Here is a 21237-nt window from a genome sequence, read left to right on the forward strand (position 1 = left end):
AGCATGAACGGGGGAGGGGCAGAGAGAGAGGGAGACACAGAATCGGAAACAGGCTCCAGGCTCCGAGCCATCAGCCCAGAGCCTGACGCGGGGCTCGAACTCACGGACCGCGAGATCGTGACCTGGCTGAAGTCGGACGCTTAACCGACTGCGCCACCCAGGCGCCCCGAAATCTTTTGCCAGTTTGTGTCAGCCTGCTTCCGACACCTCAGCGTCGCAGTGATTCTGGGTCAATTGATTCAGCCCTGGCTCCCTACCTGTGCTTCCCAGCACGAGGCCGAGTCACCTGCTAAAGATTTCTGAGGACACCAGCCTGTCTTCTCCTTCTCTCTAAGCTCTTCTGACTTGAGGAACTTTGTTCCAGTTGGGCTCGGGAGTGGCAGAGTAATTCATCTTCCCAGATGGGATTTCTGTTTGGTGGATTCCAGTCTTTTCATCTCATTTTAGCAAAATGTCTTAGGAGCTGTTTTGAAGGAATCTCTTTCTGTCGTTTGATCCTTCAGGCCACAGCTGCACTGACCACCTTCTCACCCCAGGCCAAGTGTGGTCAGTGGGAGTCTGGAGTGCGTAAGCTGGGGCTCATCTGTTGAGTGACAGTGAAATATCCAAATGAAGTATCCAGAAACTTGCCACATGTGTTGATTTGGAGTTTGACAGAGAGAAAGATCAGGAAGTTACATCTCTATAATCTGTAGAATCAGAGAGTTTTATTTTTGTTTATTTATTTTTAAATATTTATTTTGAGGGAGGGAGAGAGAGTACACGCACGTGCATGGGGGGGGGGGGAGAGAGAGAGAGAGAGAGAGAGAGAGAGAGAGAGAGAGAAAGAATCCCAAGCAGACTCCATGCTGTCAGTGCATTGGGCTCAGACAAACAGATCATGACTTGAGCTGAAATCAGGAGTTAGATGCTAAACTGACTGAACCACTCAGGTGCCCCGGATCAGAGAATTTTAATGTTTATTTATTTTTGAGGCAGAACATGAATGAGGGAGGGGCAGAGAGAGAGGGAGACCCAGAATCCGAAGCAGGCTGCAGGCTCTGAGCTGTCAGCACAGAGCCCGACGTGGGGCTCAAACTCACAGACCGTGAGATCATGACCTGAGCCGAAGTCGGAAGCTCAACCGACTGAGCCACCCCGGTGCCACCACCACCCCCCCCCTCCCCAGCAAATCAGAGAATTTTAAAACTGCAAGGGATATTAGGAAGTCATTGAACCCATCCACATTGGACAACTGTGGAGTCTGAAGCTCAGAGAGATTGTCTGATTTGCCCAAGAGTACATTGCCAGCTTTTGGAGTCATCTGCAAGAAGCTTCTAGTTAAAGCTGTAAGAGAGGATTCTCTGAGGGAGGATAGAAGCACAGGTGAATGCCCAGTTAGGAATGCGCAGGAGACAGAGGTGCCAATAAAGGACACCACACGTAGTAGCTGGATGGCTGACAGGAACATTGGGAGGATGGAATCACAAAGGCAAAGGGAGGAAAGAATTACAGTTAGTGGAGAGTCAATGGAGTCCTCTCACTTAGAAGCCAGGAATGAAGAAAGAATATCGAATTTGATCATTAGGAGAGCTTGGTAAATTCAAGAGTGCAGTTTCTGCAGAGGGAAAGCAGAAGGAATAAAAGAGTACTGAGGAAGGCCATGGAAAAGTCTGGCGAGTGATTAGGAATAGCAGAGTCAGCTAGTAGAGAGCGAGGGCAGCAGAAGCAATGGTAGGGCTTCCTGGGAGGGCTGTCTTTATTAGGTCTGAGGGGAAAGAACTGGTGTCTGTGGGCGGAGCGGGCGGAGAAATGAAGAATGCTTGGGAAAGAAAAATCAGTGGCAACGGGAAACCGCGGAATCCATCGGTAACTCACACTCGTGCGATTTACTGTATGCCAAGCCCTGCTCCAGGTGTCTTTACGTGTAATCACTCATTTGTTTCTCAAAAACCCTGCGGGGCCAATTCTGTCTCTGGCTTATAAAAGAGGAAATTGAGGCACGGAAGCGTTAATCTGCCTGAAATCACGTAACCTGTTGGCACAACCGAGATTCGAGGCCAGTCTGGCTCCCGAGCCTCTGCACTGAACCACCAGACTGCCCTGCTGCTCTTCCGGTTGTCAGTGTTGTTTAGAAATGTATTTAATTTCATTACAGAAGTAAACCCGAACCTGCGAATTACTGGGTCTAAAACTATCACATATTTTGTATGTATTCGATAATTATAAAAATCCCTCTTGAATAATAATTCACAGTAATTTAAATATTCTCCCTTTTAGGCTGTGCATTATGTGTGACTCTTCCGATGAGTTTATTGAACTTTTTCAGGTAAGTTCCTTATTATTTTTGGGCAAGAAGTGTGACAGTTGTTACTCAGATGAATTTTAGGATCTGTTTTGCTTTTGGAATCTGGACATTTTGAGAAGGTCATAAAAGCTGTATTTTGAATCTGGGATGAGTTTAAGACCATTTAGGGTATCTACAGTGGCTGTGTGGTCATTTCAACCACAGCACAAACTACTAGTTCTTTTGTTACAGTTTTTGGTTCACCAGACAAGTCTTCTAATTTGTCATTTTTTGTGAGTGAATTGGGAAGGAGTGTGTTCCCGCTGAATAGTGACAGGTTTACGTCCTTTTTAGAAATTGATGGTAAGTTTTTATGAATTGATTCTGTGTAAGTTTAGTCAGCATGATCATAAAATTAAATTTCTGAATTTGTGTAGTTTAGGACCAAACCCCGGATCTATGCTGACTTCCAAGTTGCACTATATAAAAATTCCCGCCCCGAGGAGTGGGGCCGGGGATACTGTGGGAGTTGCCTGGGCAGAGTTTCATTTCTCTGATCTGTACTTCACCTTTGCTCAGCCCCACTGAATTTTCTTACGGGCCCTGAAAGTACTTTGCTGTTTTCTCTCCTTGGTAATTTGGCCCCCACCTCCCTCTAGTGCTGTCTCCTTTACGTGAAACACTTGTACTTCCCACTTCATCCTTCAGTTCTCAGATCTGTCTTGCAGAATCCTCTCTGTCAAGCCACACTCTGTGAATCTTCCCTGTCGATGGCAGCTGGCAGCCATTCATAGAAACCATAAAATTTAAAGCTCTGAAGGCCTTAGAGATTGAGACATTTCCTCTTCTTCTAAGGATGAGGTCCTCATCAGGCAATATCTTGTCCAGAATCATGTTGTCAGTGACAGAACCAAGACGAGAATTTGGGGCTTTGTTCAGATGAGCAAACATGTATGGGAGTGTGTGGCCAGAGACAGTGAGATATGCTAGGACAGTCTCAGTGCAGAGTCGTCCGCTCTTAGATTCTCTGTCACTTTGTATCATAATAACACAGCCAGGTACTTGCTAGTGCTGTTTTGTGTTCATTTTATTTCCCCTCCTAGAGCATAAACCTTGTAAAACAAAAGATCAGGTTTTATTTATCTTTACGTTCTGGAGGCCCCGGGGTCAGAACACTTCCATTCTAGTCCTGGCCCTGCCACTTGGTAGGAAGTTATATAAATTTGAATTCTCACGTTGTCACTTAACCTGTCTGTAAAATGGGGTTTAGTAATGTTGGTTCTATGTATGCTGTGGGATTATTGTGAGTGTAAATTAAGAGGATAAGTGTGAAAAAAGTTTCAAAACTACAAAAGTTATAAATACGGAATGATTTTTATATTGTAATAATGTTCTTTGTATTACTTGATTTTTTTTTTCAGAAGCTATAAAAATAACACCTTGAAACACAATTCAGTCTATGAAGCTATGGTTCCCTTTTTTTCTCCATGTTTGCTATTCATTTTGTCTACAGCATGGATCCTTCAGTCACCTTCAGATATTTTAGAGATACATCCTAGACTATTCTACTTTATGGTTGGAACAGCCTTTGCCAACATCACAGTAAGGTTTTTTTCTTTTTCTTTTTTTTAATGTTTATTATTTTGAGTGAGAGAGAGCACATGCAAGGGAGGGGCAGAGAGAGAGAGGGAGAGAGAGAATCCCAAGCAGTCTCCTCGCTGTCAGCGCTGAGCCCAACGTAAGGCTCGATCTCACTAACTGTGAGATCATGATCTGAGCCTAAGCCAGGAGCCAGATGCTTAAGCTGAGTGACTCAGGCGCCCCAGGTTTTTTTTCATTTAAGTCCTATCTAAGGAATATATGACAAAATGTGATAATTGGAGAAATCTTTAGAATTAAAAATAGATTTTAATTTAAAGATATTTTACAGTAGAAACTTTAAAGAGTAATAAACCCAAACACGAACATGCTAAAAATTATTTTTACCTTTTCCAGATGGCTGCAGATCTAATGATTAGTTTAGGGAAACTAAAAAGGGTTTTTGAGAAAACACACACACACACACACACACGCATTTTTAAATCAGCTGATTTTAAAATTAAGAACAGGTGTAAAAACTTTGTAATAAATACAACATATTTTTCAAAAGCCCTTTCTCTGCCATGGCCCAGCAAGACAGCAGCCAGGAGAGATCAGGCGCAGTTGAGAAAAGACCTTAATAGTCCTGACAACCCGGGAGCATGTGCTCTAGCTCTGGTCAGGTCCTTAATAACTTTTTACTTTAAAAGCTAGCCACTGAGCTTATGTTTCCATGTGTGTAATATGTGTTCATTATCACCGGTCCTACTGATTTCACAGGGTTTAAAGATCTGAAAATATTAATACATTGTATTAAAAAATTATCTCTGAAGGAATAAAAGTAGATTTGAGTAAGGTATTGGAAGTAAAGGAAGCCAGAGAGGTTTTGAGGTGTTAATATGACAATATGACTGAATTGGAGATAGCATCTCTTCATCACTATAAAGAAATTTAGGTGTATGAAGCTATACAGGGCTATTTTGAAAGTTCTTTACAGATATCACACCATCTTAAAATCGGGAGAAATTCCTTTTATCCAAACTGTTACCTAGTGGAAGAATCCCTTCTATAGCATCCTTACTAAATTATTTTCCAGCCTTGTCTGACCCACACTCTGAGAGTCCATGGGTTTGGAGGTGGGACAGGGGTTCCGTTGGGCTTCTGAGCAGTTGAGAACTTCTGAACTTAATAATGTTGTGTAACTGTGTTGGCTCAAGTACTGGAATGCTTTTAATGTTGGAGTGACTTGTTTTGAAGTGCTTTGCTAAATGACATAGCAGATAAAGGGCTAGTACCCAAAATCTATAAAGAACTCACCAAACTTCGCACCCGAAAAACAAATAATCCAGTGAAGAAATGCACAGAAGACATGAATAGACACTTTTCCAAAGACGACATCCAGCTGGCCAACAGACACATGAAATGATGCTCAACGTCACTTCTCATCAGGGAAATACAAATCAAAACCACACTGAGATATCACCTCACGCCAGTCAGAGTGGCCAAAATGAACAAATCGGGAGACTATAGATGCTGGCGAGGATGTGGAGAAACGAGAACCCTCTGGCACTGCTGGTGGGAATGCAAACTGGTGCAGCCACTCTGGAAAATGGTGTGGAGGTGCCTCAAAAGATTAAAAATAGATCAACCCTACGACCCAGCAATAGCACTACTAGGAATTTACCCAAGGGATACAGGTGTGCTGATGCATAGGGGCACTTGTACCCCAATGTTTATAGCAGCACTTTCAACAATAGCCAAATTATGGAAAGAGCCTAAATGTCCATCAACTGATGAATGGATGAAGAAGATGTGGTTTATATATACAGTGGAATACTACTTGGCAGTGAGAAAGAATGAAATCATGCCATTTGCAGCAATGTGGATGGAACCTGGGTATTATGCTAAGTGAAATAAGTCAGGCAGAGAAAGACGAATACCATATGTTTTCACTCATATGTGGATCTTGAGAAACTTAACAGAAGACCATGGGGGAGTGGCAGGGGGAAAAAAAGTTACAGAGAGGGAAGGAGGCAAACCATAAGAGACTCTTAAATACAGAGAACAAACTGAGGGTTGATGGGGGTTGGGGTAGAGGGGAAAGTGGGTGATGGGCATTGAGGAGGGCACTTGTTGGATTGAGCACTGAGTGTTGCATGGAAGCCAATTTGACAATAAATTATATTTTAAGAAAATGAAGTGCTTTGCTAATTAAATTTTCATTCTTTTTTTTTTTTTTTTCCTTTTCCCTAACTTCAAGTGTCAGCTGATTGTTTGTCAGATGAGCAGTACTCGGTGCCCAACTTTGAATTGGTTGCTGGTTCCTCTTTTCTTGGTTGTCCTGGTGGTAAACTTAGGAGTAGCCTCCTACGTTGAGAGCATTCTCCTGTATACCTTAACAGCTGTTTTCACTCTGGCCCACATCCATTATGGAGTACGAGTGGTGAGTCATCTAGAGCAAAATTGGTTCTATTTGGTTCTTGTAAGTAGTAGAAAAGTGGCGAAGGAAAAATTTCAAAAGAAAGTTGCTTATGAAAGTAGCTGGAAGAATTGGGATAGTCCCTATAAATATTGGATAATATCCAGGTACATAATATCAGATATTGTTTCTCTGATGAGTATGTTACAGTAACTACAAATAACTTTAAAACTCAATAGTTATTATGAGGAGTTCTTTTTTTTTAGGTACAAATGTGAACTGTTTTCTTGGTGAATGGAATTGTAAGCTCTTGTGTGCTTTTAGTTATATGAGACCAAGTAATCCCATTTGTTGATTATCTATTTCTATACTTTTTAAAAAATTTTATTTATTTTTAATGTTTATTTAATTTTGAGAGACAGAGAGAGACAGAGACAGAGCACAAATGGGGAGGGGCAGGGAGAGAGGGAGACACAGAATCCAAAGCAGGTTCCAGGCTCTGCACTGTCAGCACAGAGCCCGATGTGGGGCTCGAACTTGTAAACCATGAGATCATGACCTGAGCCGAAGTCAGACGCTTAACCAACTGAGCCACCCAGGCGCCCCTATTTATTTATTTTGAGAGAGAGAGACAGAGAGTGTGAACAGGGAAGGGACAGAGCGAAGGAGAGAGAGAGAGAATCCTAATCCTGACATGGAGCTCGAACTCAGACGGTGAGATCATGACCTGAGCTGAAGTCAAGAATCGGATGTGCAACCGAGTGAGCCCCCCCAGGTGCCCCTGTATACTTGCTTCTTTAGCTTTAGGGGAGTTTTTATCAGGAGAATTATAGAAGAGAATGGATTTAAGAAGTATTTTGCAAACCTTAATATTCTCTTCTAAAAAGAGACTAGTTTCAGGGCAAATGGACTAAGGTAGATATAATAAAATGAAAATCAGAGCCATGCAATTTATTTTCTTTTCCTCACACTTTAACATTCTTTTCTAATCATGTATTTTAGCATGGTCTTATAATTATGGTTTTTAATTGTACAGTATTCCAGCAAGGAGATTACTTAATAATTACCCAGTTTACTTAATTATGATCCAGTTATTTTAATCATCTAGGTTGTTTCCAGATTTTCACCATTACAAATAAGGTTGGAATAACAACAACAACAAAAATAACAATCTGGAGTAATATATTTTTCTTTATTTTCTGAGGATAATTTCATAGCAATGAGGTTATGTAAAAGGGTATTCATGTTTTTATGGCTCTTAAAATACTGCTTTTATTTGGTATGCTTGTTTTGAAAGGAACTCTACCGTGACTCAGTTTGAGACACATGTCTTCTGTCATAATATTTTAAAATGAGCGCACCTAGGGATACCTGGGTGGCTACATGTCTGACTTCAGCTCAGGTCACGATCTTGTGGTTCGTGAGTTTGAGCCCTGCGTCGAGCTCTGTGCTGACAGCTCAGAGTCTGGAGCCTGCTTGGGATTCTGTGTGTGTGTGTGTGTGTGTGTGTGTGTGTGTGTGTGTGTCTCTCTCTCTCTCTGCCCCTCCCCCACTCAACGCTCTGTCTCTCCTTCAAAATAAACATTAAAAAATTTTTTTTAAATGAGCACACCTGTCATGCTTTTTACCTTGTATATGTTGCTAAACTTAGGTTTCTTCCCTTAGTGTTCTCCCCAAAGCAGCCTACATTTGTTAGAACAAAGTAGATGAAAAAAATCCACGATAACTATGGATTGTGACATGAGGACATAATCATTTATGTTTTTATTTATGCATGCTTAACATAAATGCTTTATTTTATGTCAACACTCTTAGGCTTTTATATTTCACATGCATGAAGTAGAATATAGTTGTAAATGTCTTTTATACTTGTTCTAATTTTTTACAACCCTTCAGAAGCATATCTTTAAGAAACCATACTTATACTGAACCAGACCAAAAAACCTCTTTCGTTAAATTACGAAGGCAGTATATTTTCACTGTTAAAAATCTGGAAAATAAATCAAAGTGATTGAAAAAAATTCTAGGAATATCTTTTTTGTCGGTCTTTGTGCTCTCTTGCCACGTTTTGCAACTTCTGACCAGAAGGTGAAACTTGAAAGCTACACAGAACATTCATTTGAACTATTGAAATATAAATGACAGCAACAGAACTAGAACTTTGGTAACTGACACATAACCAAGGTCTTGCCTGCCCACTAGGGATACCCTAACCTAAAATGTAGAGATCTGCTTTTATACTGTTTCATCAGGATTAGGAATGATTATCTAGAAATGCTGTAAGCAGTTGAATAGAGAGTCTATATATGTAAATATTTGACCTACTAGATATTATTGTGTCAACTAACCCAGTAGATTTGGGTGTGAATCTGGGTGGTCTGGAGGGCTCTGGAAGAAATTCTAGATTTGGGAGTTAGGCAGACCCATGTTAAGTCCTAACTTTCCCAGGGTAGTTCTAGTATTCTGGAGAATTCTATAGCCCTCTAGCTCTGTAGCTATCCTAGTCCACAAAAGCCTCTTCGTTATTTCTGCTGAGTTTTGCTGTTACAGTCGGTAAATTGTCTCCAGTGGGTGAATTTTGTGTGCTTTTTAAAAATAATTAGGAATGTATTTGTCACCGTCTCATGTTCTGGTTTTCTATATAGGTAAAGCAGCTGAGCAACCATTTTCAGATTTATCCCTTCTCATTGAGGAAACCAAACTCGGATTGACTAGGAACGGAAGAAAAGAGTATTGGCCTGTAATCTACAGAAGGAAGTACTGTAAATAAGATGCTTGTAAATATTTCATCCATCACCATTGAACTAAACTGATCTGCTTAACAGACACGGGAACTCAGTGTGTATAGTACTTGGACAAATGATCTGAATTTACGAAATTTTGGACCTACTAATTCCCAACTTACTTTTTATAAAACTGTGGCATTTTGGTTAGGCATAATGTACTTTAGACCAGCAAAATGTTTCTAGTGATGTTAGCTTCATGAGTCCATGATGTTTTGGTTCGTACAGAGTTAAAGATGCTTTGTTTTTATTTTTAGAGCCCCAAGATTGGTTTAGGAACACTGATAACATTAAGAAAACCACAAAATGTTTTCATATTTGATACTGTTTCAGTAGTAGGTCTTTCGCTATAGAAGTTATCAATAGCCCAAATCTAATATGGGGAAAAGATAAGAGCAAGTAACTGTTAGCCAGAGATGCCAAATGATTACAGAACAATATACAGTTGCCAAATACTCATTTCTCTTTCCCATGGAAATGCCTTTTGTCCTCATGTGCTAAGAGAGCTAATATATATATTTAGATTCTCTAGTATTCTGGCTCTCTTTCTTGGGAACAGATCTTGACAAATGGTTTAATTTAATTTAATTAAAAAAATTTTTTTTAAGTTTATTTACCTAGTTGGAGAGAGAGAGAAAGAGAGCACAAGTGGAGGAGGGGCAGAGAGAAGGAGAGACAGAATCCCAAGCAGTCTCCATGCAATCAGCGCAGAGCCTGATGCGGGGCTCGAACTCACGAACTGCCAAGATCATGACCTGAGCTGAGATCAAGAGTCAGACGCTTAACCGACTGCACCACCCGGGTGCCCCCGGTTTAATTTTCTTTTAAAGAGAAATATTCTATTGAGACTTAGTAGAGAATGGATCATAATTGTAGCTCACACATTAACATGGTTCATCGTTTAAATGTGGTATTTTCCCCCTCAGCGGCAAGTTGGTGAGATTTGGTGCCTGCGAACTATGATTATATGAATGCATGTGACAGTCCCAGTCCTGTGATAATTACTCGTAAGGAACACAGATAAACTTCCTTATAAGAGAAATTTACCTTGGAGTTAGGAATCTCACGAACCTCCCTATGAATTACTGCTATGAACCTCACTCTGAAATTAGTTTCCTGATTCAATTTGTTCTTCCGTTCATCCGTCCTGTCTCTTTTTTGTGGAGGAGAGAGTGCTGTGTTTTTATTTCATACAGGATAAGGAAGTAGAAATTCTTTCTTCCCCAACTTGCCCACTTCTCCACTTCCCCAGTTGAAGAAAACTTTTGAGATATATGCCTTACTTAGTATCTACTCTCTTTAAAACGACTTGGAATAATTTTTGAGGTTTACTGACAGAGGTAAAAATTCCTTTGACTTCAATGTGGTTGTTTTTTAGATGACACCTTCTCATGACTTTCTTCTTGACTTTGTCTCCGTGTAGTTTGGTGGTGGTGAAATTTACTTGCTGATTTTCCTTTATTTTCCACTGAATGAAGTTTGTGCTTGAATGAAGAGTGTATCTTAAACCCTTTTTTTTTTTGGATGGATTGCACTTGGATAAAACTGGCACCACTGTGTTGATATGTAATTAAATTCTTTACCATTATTTATCTATGAATGTGACCATCGTTAAATTTAATTGTAATGTATTCCTTTTTAAATTTCAGTCTGCTGCTTTGTAAAAATAACTATAATTGATATTTCAGTTTTTAAATTTGTAAATTCTAATCATTGTCATCCAGTTTATTAGAAATGAGGAGTCAAGGAGCTAACTCATGGTTCTGTACTCATTTTTAAAAACGGGTCGTAAAGGTTGAGGTATATCTGGTGACTTTTTCTGAGACTGAAAATAGGTGAGAAATTGATGCAGGAAAATGTGAGTAGTGATTCCATGTTTGTTAGTAACTTGCCATCATGGAGGTCAGAGGATGAATGAATTAAGTAACGGTAACTCTATTTTTTGTATACCTTGTTCTTTGTCATCTGCAAAATTGAACTGGATCAAGTGTTATTTTGGGCCGGGAACAAAGCTTCATTCAAAGGTTTCTGAGCTAATCATTTTACTATTTTGTTGACCTTGTACACAGAACGAGAGTAATCTGTATTATATAAGGAAAGAACTGATAAATATTTATTAAATGACAAATTTGGACCACAGGCTTTCTTCACCTTGTACAGTATAGTTACACACACACACACACACACACACACACACACACACACACACACTTTCTGGCATGGGGTCGTGTCCTGTACTTCTGGGGCTGTTTTACCTCAAAGTGTGTTTCTGTTCTTTTTCTACTGCATTAAGTTTATTTGAAATTATTTGTGCCTGTACTGTATATTTCCCTGCAGTGGTAAAGAATTATGCCATAGTTTCATTGGCACCGTTAGATGAAAGAAAGGTGGCCGTCAGCAAGATAAAAGTGAAACTGAGTAACTGTTTCAGAATACTGTGGACTTGTGCATCGTTGGTATACTGCTGATGTTTTCTTGGTTTCATCTGCCATCTTGAAGTGCATCTCGAAAGCCCCATTTGTTATGTAGTGATACAGCAGCTGAAGCAGGACTTCATTACAAATAGCTCTGAGCATTTGTGTCTTGCCAATTACCACCGCATTTCCAAAGTATAAATGTAAATATACAAGATCTTTCAGGCTTCTGCATGATACTTTGGGGGTGAGTGGACCACCCCAGCCTTTCTCCCAGCATACGCTGAGCTGCCTTTAGGGGAGCAATGGCGTGGTTGGCCACACATGCATGTTTTCTGTCCATTTCAGAGTAGAGTGCCTTAGCCAGGCCAGAGGTTTCCTTTGTGTCTCTGCTGACCAGAGTTACCCAGACCTGTGAGAAGTTTCTTGTCAGGTTATGGTATGAAACGTGCCCTTTGGTGCTTGACAGAAATTAATTCCCCCACATTTGAGGGGGGCACGGGATAGAAAAATCTTTACCTGACTAGAGTATGTTATTGCCGTCTTTCCCAGTCCTTTACTAACATTCGTGACCGTCAGTGCATCGCACAGTTTAAAATTGTCACGGGTTACGGCAGCGCTCCTCCATTCGCACACAACCGATGCACACAACCGGGTAATACACAAACAGCAAAATCGTCCTTGGCATTTGAATCGCACCATGCTTAAAATGCTCTTAATTCTAATTTTAAAAAAGCTCCGTGCTGATTAGTCTAGAATGTACCTGTGCTACTACCAACATGTCACTTATTTTAGTAGAGGTTTGGGGAAGAGGAGTGTACGTCTAGGGTTGCCCACATTCTAAGTAGGTACCAAAAGAGTATTGATCATGACCCGGAGTCTGGGCTCTGGGGGAACATGCAAGAGAAAAAGCAGGCATCGGGTCCACTTTAAGGAGAAAAAGGGGTCACCTTAGTGCCCAGTGATCCTAGTGCAATACAGAATTTAAACTTCTCACATTTCAATTTGAATCATCATTCCGCTACTAATTTCAAATTCAAATGTGAATTTGGAGGTTTCCTAAATGCTCAGTTTTCCAAGAATTTATTTTGTAGTCCGTTGAAAAACCTTTGGAATGTACCTTGCTTGCCAAAGTAGACTTTGATTCTATCACCTGTGGAAAATAAAAAGGTAAACTGAAGGTGTTTGAGTCAAAGGCTCCATTTCCCCTTTCCATTGTAACTAGAAGCCTGTGTGTGACTCTTCCTTTCATTCTTCTTCCGGGCTTCCTTTGAACTTGCCACCACCGAGGACAGAGGCGCCAACTTGCTCTGTAGCGCCTAGATATTGCCACATTCCAATCTCCTTGATTGCCTTAGATCTCTTTGCTGGTCTAGGACTGGGAATGTGCTGGAGGCAACAGAATGAAGCCGATGGGCTAGAACTTTTGGCTGTGGGTCCCCAGAAAGGCCAAAAATAAATACAGAAATCTTTGGTTGCGTTGATTCCTATGTTCAGAGTGGCCTTTAGCAGTTCTGGACTTGGTTGAGCACTCTGTGGGAGATTTGTGAAGTCCAGTTAGAATTTTCTTTTTCTTCTCAAGTGTCTTTGTAAGGCAGCATGCCCTTTCTTGAACACCCTGTGGGTGAATAACCTTCCTAAATTAGCTGCCGGTACTGGAACCTTCCAAGAGGAATTTTAATTAGTATGCTTCATTTGAAGCACTTTGACATGTATATTTTAAGTGACAGTTTTAACAGGCAAATGGTGTTAAACTAATCACCGTGAAACTTGAAAGTGTGATGCTCTCTGTTTTAGGAAGCTTAAGTAAATTTCTGATTTTTCTTTTATTAATTTTGTGACCCATGTGACTTGCGTAGTTTACTTTCCGTCTTTGACAGTGGCCCAGATGACTGGCATTGGCAGGCAGTTACACTAGGGTTTCTGGTAAATCCTGGTTGTCGAGCTTTTCCAGAGAGAGTGGCGACATGTACCTTCTTCCTCGTGTGAAGCCATGGGAGTGGAATCTGCTGGCTGATTCGTTGCAGGGCTTCCACAGTGCAAAATAAACGTAACCTTACTTTCTAACCCACATGCTAGTACTACGCTTTGCTCTTCAATAAACAAATATGCGAGAGATAGTAATCTAGCGGATTTTTCTGGTTTGTTTTTAAGCGGGGACCTGCTCTTAAGACAGAGAGATCTTCAATGAGCTAATATTTAGGGAAGCAGAAAATGTTCTGCCATCTGTAGCCTTCTCACAGGTGGCCGGAGTGAGGAGACTGTGTTGCATTCGGTCAGAAAGGCCGGGTTCCCAGAATTGGAAAGTGGCACGTGGACTGATTTTAGAATATCTTAACAAGGGCTTATCCCTATAGGAAAGTCCATATGGACCTAACAGAAGGATTGTGTGGTCCATTCACATTGTCTTACTCTTCACAGAATCATTTGTAGAAAGGTAGGCTAAACCAAAGTGGTGCTGTTTTTAAAGCTTGTGAATTGGATCATGGCCATAGAGTACCTAATGCTACATGGAACTTAAAGTCAGTATTAAAGATACCAGGATTGGCTAACTGCTGGGGATGCTTTATGGCTCTTTGGCCAAAGTCTTCTCTTGAGCAGTTTCTATGGGTTAACCATTAAAATTTGGAATTGATTTTGTTTTTTTATTAAAACATAACACAACTCGCCATGAGCCCAAGATTCTTATATTCTTGACGAGCACTTTTTAATTCTAAGGAGTAAGTTCTTGACCTTACGTGGAACACATTTAGTTAGTACTTGATATTACTAACTCGTTACCGGAGGGATGTTCATTTTACAAGATCTGTGAATGTTGCATTTTACATCTGTGTGAATTACTGGTATCATTCAGCATCAGACTTTAACAACTGCTGATTGAAACTGCCCACAGTATTAACATTGTAGGTTATTTTGTTTAGATAACTTAAACGAAATGAGTCAGCTCTCGGGAGACAAAGACCCAGCTACATGTAATGACATGCTCGTTCCAAAACGTGCCAAGAAAGCAGACTTCAGTGTTACACTCCAAATTTTAGTTGTTTTATGAAAGTAGCATTTCCTCTGGGTAGTGGGGAAGCAGTGAGTTACTGCCCAGGTACAGACTCCCTGACCCCTACCTCGTCCCCTTCCCCTCCCGTAGGACAAAACAGGTTAAATTTGTAGCCACCTGTAGGAAAAGAAATGGCTACTTTTCCGAGTAAGGCTTCGTGCCCTGTGACTAAGGACAGGTGGCAGGCATCCTGCCGAATCAGTTAGTACCTTGTGTGGCTCGGACCCGTTGCAGTTTGCTGTGTGTGGTATTCTGAAACAAGGACGGCTCCGTGCCTTCTCAGGTACCTATTAGCAACACCACTTACGCAACTGGAACGTGTGTGCCACAAGCAGAGTGTGTCAGTGAGATAAAGGGGAACACAAAGTCTTTCGTTTCCTCTTTCAGGTAGTTGAATGGAGCATATTCATAATGGGTCTGTCTAGAACTTGCTGTGTTCGTGGTAAATAATGTAGCATTTATCTGGTTATGTGTGGTGTGTGTGTATATACGTATTTGATATGTACACATAGGTTTTCTGCATATCTGTGTATGATATATTCATATATACATGCAGCGTGCTCTTGATTATCTGCAAAAATGGTACACCCTCGTTAGATTGTCTCTTCCTGTTGACCTAATCGGCACGTAGCCCCTAACTCTGAAGCCTCTTCCTCCTCTAGAGCCACAGTCGTTCCTACTTGCAGTTCATCTCAATCCCCACGGAAGGCCCGTGTGAAATACGTCTCTTTCTGTTTCCCTTCCACCAGGGATTGTGAGCCAGAAAGACAGTTTTTGAAGAAGACGGCTGCTTCCGTCAGGTTTGAGTCTTCTGGCTCTGAATGGTGGTGGGGCCCATCCCTGGCCAGAAGGCAGCTCTGGGAGCAGTTGTTGTGCTCAAGAGCTCGAGGGGGGAAGAGATCTAGCTCTTGCAGAAATGGGCCTTTACAACTTGCTTAAAAGTTCCTTATCTGCAGTGTTGTGAAGTCGTAGACAGTTTGGTCCACAAATAGATCCTATCACTGTTACTTTTGCATCGTTGGTGTTACTGTTCCCCATTGCTGGCCCCGATAATCAAGACCTGACTGTTTCTTGCCAGTGGATTCTGGAAGCCTTGCCTTCTGAACTGGATTTATGTTTATTTCTGCTGCTGTGAACCCCAAAAGTAATGCAGTAGGTTTTAATTTAAAATTGTTTCATTCTATTATTGATAAATATTTATTGTAATAAAAGTAAAGAGTAAATAATTTTTAAATCCTTTTAACTGTTTTCAGATTGTCTTCTTTATTTTTCCTTGGTAGATGCAAGAGGGGAGGGTGCTCTGAGGGAGAAGAATGCTGTCTCAGAATCACTGATGACTTTAGAGCAGCATAGTGCAAGGTTTTTTGTTTTGTGTGTTTAAAGAGTGATCCGCCTGCTTGCTCCTGGGTGTTCTACAACCCTGCGACTTGTTTCAGAAAGCCGAGTACCAGGCAGGTGGCAGTAACAGCTGTTCGTAGTGTCCTGCTCTTGACTGCCCCAGAACTGGGTGCCGGGCAGTGTATAATAATAACCGGGTCACACTTCAATTAGTTGGGAAGGTGGTTGTCTTAAACACGTTTTCTCACAGAAAAACATATGGTGTTAATTTCCCAGGCTAATTCCACAAGAATCTAATGACATACACTTAGTACACCCAAACTTTAGTTCAACTTATAAATCACAAGCTTTTATTTTAAAAACTCCTATTTTCTAACATTGCTTCTGAGAATATTTCCTATCTTTTACATCGGAAGTGGTTCCCAGCTCTGGCAGCAGGCATTTAAAGTTTTTGTCTCTAACAGGCTTTGAAGAAGGTGAGGGGAAGATGCCCCCTATTTTGCCCCGGGGCTGCCTCTCCAGCGGTGTGCTTTTAATCCCTTGCGCCACCCAGCCTCTCGGTCGCCCCAGCAGTTCCTCCTGCCCTTCTGTCCGCAAACCTCGAACACCTAGCGGGTACCTGACACATAGCAGGCACGCACCAGGTAAGCAGCTTGGGTCCGTCCAGGCTTAGACCCTGCGCCTCCAAAGTGTCTTTGCTTTTCTTCCTACTTTGCATCTTTTTTCCTTGCTCCCAAATTTCCTTAAGGAAAACTTGGTATCTGCTCCTTCCACTTGTCTTTTTGCTTTCATTCTGAAAGTTTCTCAAGACCTCCCAAACTTTTATTTATTTTTTTTTTTTTTTAATTTTTTTTCAACGTTTTTTATTTATTTTTGGGACAGAGAGAGACAGAGCATGAACGGGGGAGGGGCAGAGAGAGAGGGAGACACAGAATCGGAAACAGGCTCCAGGCTCCGAGCCTTCAGCCCAGAGCCTGACGCGGAGCTCGAACTCACGGACCGCAAGATCGTGACCTGGCTGAAGTCGGACGCTTAACCGACTGCGCCACCCAGGCGCCCCAAGACCTCCCAAACTTTTAATGCCATGACTGTTTCTTAGTCATGTTCAGCTTGGCAAGCTTTGGCCCAGGGCAAGTTACTTATTTTTTCTAAGCCTCCAATTCTTTGCTTGTAAAATGGGATTAGTAACATTACTGTGATCATGCACATGTGCTGTGAATGATGCACGGAGGTATTTGGCACAGTGGGTGGGTGGTCTGAGGTAGGTGCTCAGTTTCTACTAACATCTAGTTCTCTATTTTTTTTGCCTCTGAACTTTTCCCTAAGCCTGATGACCTACTCATGACTTCCCTTCTTTCCTTTTTGTACCTTTTGTTGTCAGTACATGATGATGGTGAGGCAGTTCTAAAAATAACTTGAATAAAGTAAGATTGCCTGCTGAGAATCGTAGTAAAATTCACACAAATTGGGAGACAAGAATAAGCCAAGAAATTATGTAAATGTCTGATGAATCCCCAAACCCCAATTAAGGCGATCTGGTGTAATTTTATGGATGTGGAATTAAGTATGTGACTGGACTTGGTATACTAAAATCTAGTCTGGAAAAAGACTGTACGTTGAAGGTAGATGGCTAGCCTGTAGCCTGGCAAAGGAAGCCCATATTAGCCAGAAGGGTTTGCAAGTATTACCCCAAACTTACCCAGGGATGGGGGTGAAAGGACTTGACCTACCTAGTCTTTGTGGCAAGTTATACCCACTGTGGGCCCTTGAGTTCATTACAGCCAATCGCACAGCATCAAGAAACTTGCCAGTTATAGTTGGATTCCATTTGTAGATCAGCCACAGACATATGCTGGTCTCAAGCCATAAATAAACAAGCTTTGTATGTCAATTGCAGTGTCCTGCTTGAATTAGGGTATCCTTTTTTTCTTTCATGAGCTCATTAGTGTAAGTCCATTCTCAAATCAGCTCTGCTTTTGGAGTAGTGCCTACCAATGCGGACCAGACTCTGGGTGCTTGTGAGTCATCACGGCAGACATCACCTACAACCCTCCCCCACATCCCTCTCACCCGTGACATTGGCCTGCTGCAGTCTCTTCAGGATCTCCTGTTACGACCCTTTAAAGACAACAACACAACAACTGTTTTATTATGTCAAAAGTGATTTGTTATCTGTAAACTTTTTTTGATTAAAAAAAAATTTTTTTTGAGTTTATTTCAAGAGAGACAGAGTAAGCAGGGAAGGGGCAGAGAGGGAGGGGGAGAGAGAATCCCAAGCAGGCTCCACACTGTCAGTGCAGAGAGGGCTCAAACTTCCAAACCAGTGAGACCATGACCTGAGCCGAAACTAAGAGTTGGAGGTTCAACCAACTAAGCCCTGTAAACTTTTTGTTTAGAATAGAAAGTTAAAACCACCTGTGGACCCAGCCCCCAGAGATACCCACTACTTTGTGTTCTTTTTCTTTTCTTGCCAAATCAAAAGCTTTATGAAAGCACTGTATATTTGGGCAAATATACATTTTAATTCTTTATCCCCCTCCCCCCCTCCATGTTTTTATTTGAATTCCAATTAGTTAACATGCAGTGTACGATACAGTGATTCAAAACTTGCATATAATGCCCGGTGATCATTACAACAAGTACACCCCTTAATCCCCATCACCTATTAACCACCCTCTCCCCCCACCTCCCCTCTGGTAACCATCTATTTGTTCTCTATGTAGTTAAGAGTCTACTTCTTGGTTTGCCTCCCCACCCCCCCCCCCCACCCCCACTTTGCTTGTTTGTTTTGTTTCTTAAATTCCACATATGAGAGAAATCATATGATATTTGTCTTTCTGACTTATTTTGCTTAACATAATACTCTATCCATATCACTGCAAGTGGCAAGGTTTCATTACTTTTATGGCTGAGTAATAATCCATTGTATATATACCACATCTTCTTTTTCCATTCATCAGTTGATGGGCACTTGGGCTGTTTCCATAATTTGGCTATTGTAGAAAATGCTGCTATGAACATTGGGGTGCATGTATCTGGTTTGTTTTTTTTTTAATTTTTTATTTAAATTCCAGCTGGTTAACATACAGTGTAATATTAGTTTCAGATGTACAATACAGTGATTCAACACTTGCATACAACACATAGGATACAAAATCAATGTATAGAAATCTGTTGCATTTCTGTATACCAATAATGAAGCAGCAGAAAGAAAAATTGAGGAATCAATCCCATTTACAGTTGCACCAAAACCAATAAGTTACCTAGACATAAACCAAAGAGGAGAAAGACCTATACTCTGAAAACTATAACAAAGAAAGACATTCCATGCTCCTGGATAGGAAGAACAAAGATTGTTAAAATGTCTATACTACCCAAAGCAATCTACACGTTTAATGCAATCCCTATCAGAATACCAACAGCATTTTTCACAGAGCGAGAACAAGCAATCCTAAAATTTGTATGGAACCACAAAAGGCCCCGAGTAGCCAAAGCAACCTTGAAAAAGAAAAGCAAAGCTGGAGGCATCACAATTCTGGACTTCAAGTTATATTACAGAGCTGTAGTCATCAAAACACTATGGTACTGGCATGAAAATAGACAAATAGATCAATGGAACAGAATAGAAAACCCAGAAATGAACCCAGAACTAGATGGTCAATTAATCTTCTACAAAGCAGTAAAGAATACTCAATGGGAAAAAGTCTCTTCAACAAATGATGTTGGAAAACTGGACAGCAACACGCAAAAGAAGGTAACTGGACCACTTTCTTGCACCACACACAAAAATAAATTCAAACTGGACTAAAGACCTAAATGTGAGAACTGAAACCATAAAGATCCTAGAAGAGAACACAGGCAGTAACTTGATATTGGCCCTGCTTTGTGATCATTTTTCTCCTGTCGGTACTATATATATTGCAAGTAAAATTTAGATCACATTCCATATACTGGGCTGCATCTCTCCCTCATGTAATATAGCTTTATGCCTTTCTAGGTCAGCCCCATTCTTGGTGGCTGCATTGGCTTCTATCCAATGAGAGCTGGATCAGTTCCCTTACTGGATGGACTTTGGGGTCATGCCAGTTTTTTAATATAATAACTGCAGTGAGCATACAGATACATCTGTGTACCTGTCATTCAGCAAACACTGGTTGAGCACTTACTACACATTAGGTGTTAACGCTAGGTGCTATTTGTACAGGGCTGAGTGATGTAATTTTCACCCCTCCAAGGTAGAGCCTCAGGCGCATTATCTCCAGGATAAAAACCACCAACTGGCACCACGTTCTGGATGCCGGTAGGCGGAGCCTGAGGAGGCCTGCGCGCGCACTCCAGCTGCGGGTCAGGTGACCCTGCGTTGCACCCTGGCAACGGCTTGTTGCTGGCAACCGGGCGGTGGTCTCGCGGTGTTCCTTAGGCAGCTGCCTGCGGCGGGAGGCACCTGCCATGAATCCGCCGGGGCCCTTGGGGGCCCTGGAGAAGGAGGAGGAACAGTCGTCCACCCCGATTCTCGGGCCGTCCATACACTCCGACAACCCTCAGGAGCGGATCCAGGCCCGGCGTCTCCGCATCGCGGCGCGCCTGGAAGCCCGGAGGCGGTGAGCCGGGGGTCCGAGCGGGTCCGCAGCGGAGCGCCCGGGGTGACGGCGTCGCAGGGCGGGGACGAGGCGGGCGCCTTCCTGGGGCGGGAGGTCCTGCGGGGAGGGGCCGGCGGGCCCCACGTGTGAGCGGGACTTGTTTCTCGATGAAATAGGAAAAGTTTCTTCCAGAGGGTTCAAGAAAAGTATGGGACATTAAGACATTCAATACACCTGTAAAGTCAAAGACGGAAATAATAGTCCCTTCAGCACTTTTATTGAGACGCTGCTGTGCCATGCACTGTGAGCGATACACTGAAGACACAGGCCGTCCGTGACCTGCCCTCAGAGGTCTTTCTTTCCTCCTTCCATCCCAACCTGCCTGCCTTCCACATGCGTTTCTGGAGTGGACCTCAGCTGTCACTTCTGTTGGTCCCAGGGGCTTATCTGGTTGTGTGACACACAACCTCGTTCCCTCGTTCCTGAAGGGTCTGAGACTGATAATCATGACCTTCTCAGGCTAGGGTTGTTGCACCTGTCGGTTCACAGACACAGCGGGCTGTCATAAGGGGGTGCCAAGAGGCACCTGCATAATCTTCTGAATTCCTGAACACCTTCGTTGCCTAACAGCACTTATACCTTGTCCTGCTGCTCGGGGTCAGCTACCCTACCGTGGTGACTTCTTGCCTGCTGGCTATTGGACACAAGGGGCCCAGAGTGGTGTGGCTGTGTTCCAACAAAACTTTATTTATGGACACTAAAATTTGAATGTCGTGTAATGTTCATGTGTCACAAAACATTCTTAGT

At 42.0% G+C, this 21237-nt stretch overlaps 2 protein-coding genes across 4 annotated transcripts in view; both read left to right on the top strand.

Moving 5' to 3' along the window:
* SELENOI (selenoprotein I) overlaps window positions 1-15755 on the top strand; it is a 46405-nt gene extending 30650 nt beyond the window's left edge. The window contains exons 7-10 of one of the 2 annotated variants that reach the window (XM_058682785.1): window positions 2260-2308; window positions 3688-3868; window positions 6105-6287; window positions 8909-15755. In XM_058682785.1, the coding sequence (XP_058538768.1) occupies window positions 2260-2308; window positions 3688-3868; window positions 6105-6287; window positions 8909-9007 (512 nt within the window). In that variant the 3' untranslated portion in view covers window positions 9008-15755. The remainder of the gene's footprint in view (window positions 1-2259; window positions 2309-3687; window positions 3869-6104; window positions 6288-8908) is intronic. The other variant, XM_058682788.1, reaches the window with a different exon arrangement.
* Window positions 15756-15873: 118 nt separating this feature from the next.
* DRC1 (dynein regulatory complex subunit 1) overlaps window positions 15874-21237 on the top strand; it is a 47110-nt gene continuing 41746 nt past the window's right edge. Inside the window, exon 1 of one of the 2 annotated variants that reach the window (XM_058682784.1) lies at window positions 15874-16494. Coding sequence is in view for 1 of the 2 variants with exons in the window: in XM_058682782.1 (XP_058538765.1) it covers window positions 20300-20451 (152 nt within the window). In the remaining variant the exon portion in view is untranslated. Of the gene's footprint in view, window positions 16495-20213; window positions 20452-21237 lie in introns of those variants that run through there. The other variant, XM_058682782.1, reaches the window with a different exon arrangement.

This window comes from Neofelis nebulosa, chromosome 9 (genome assembly GCF_028018385.1).
Source record: "Neofelis nebulosa isolate mNeoNeb1 chromosome 9, mNeoNeb1.pri, whole genome shotgun sequence".
Lineage (NCBI taxonomy): Eukaryota > Metazoa > Chordata > Mammalia > Carnivora > Felidae > Neofelis > Neofelis nebulosa.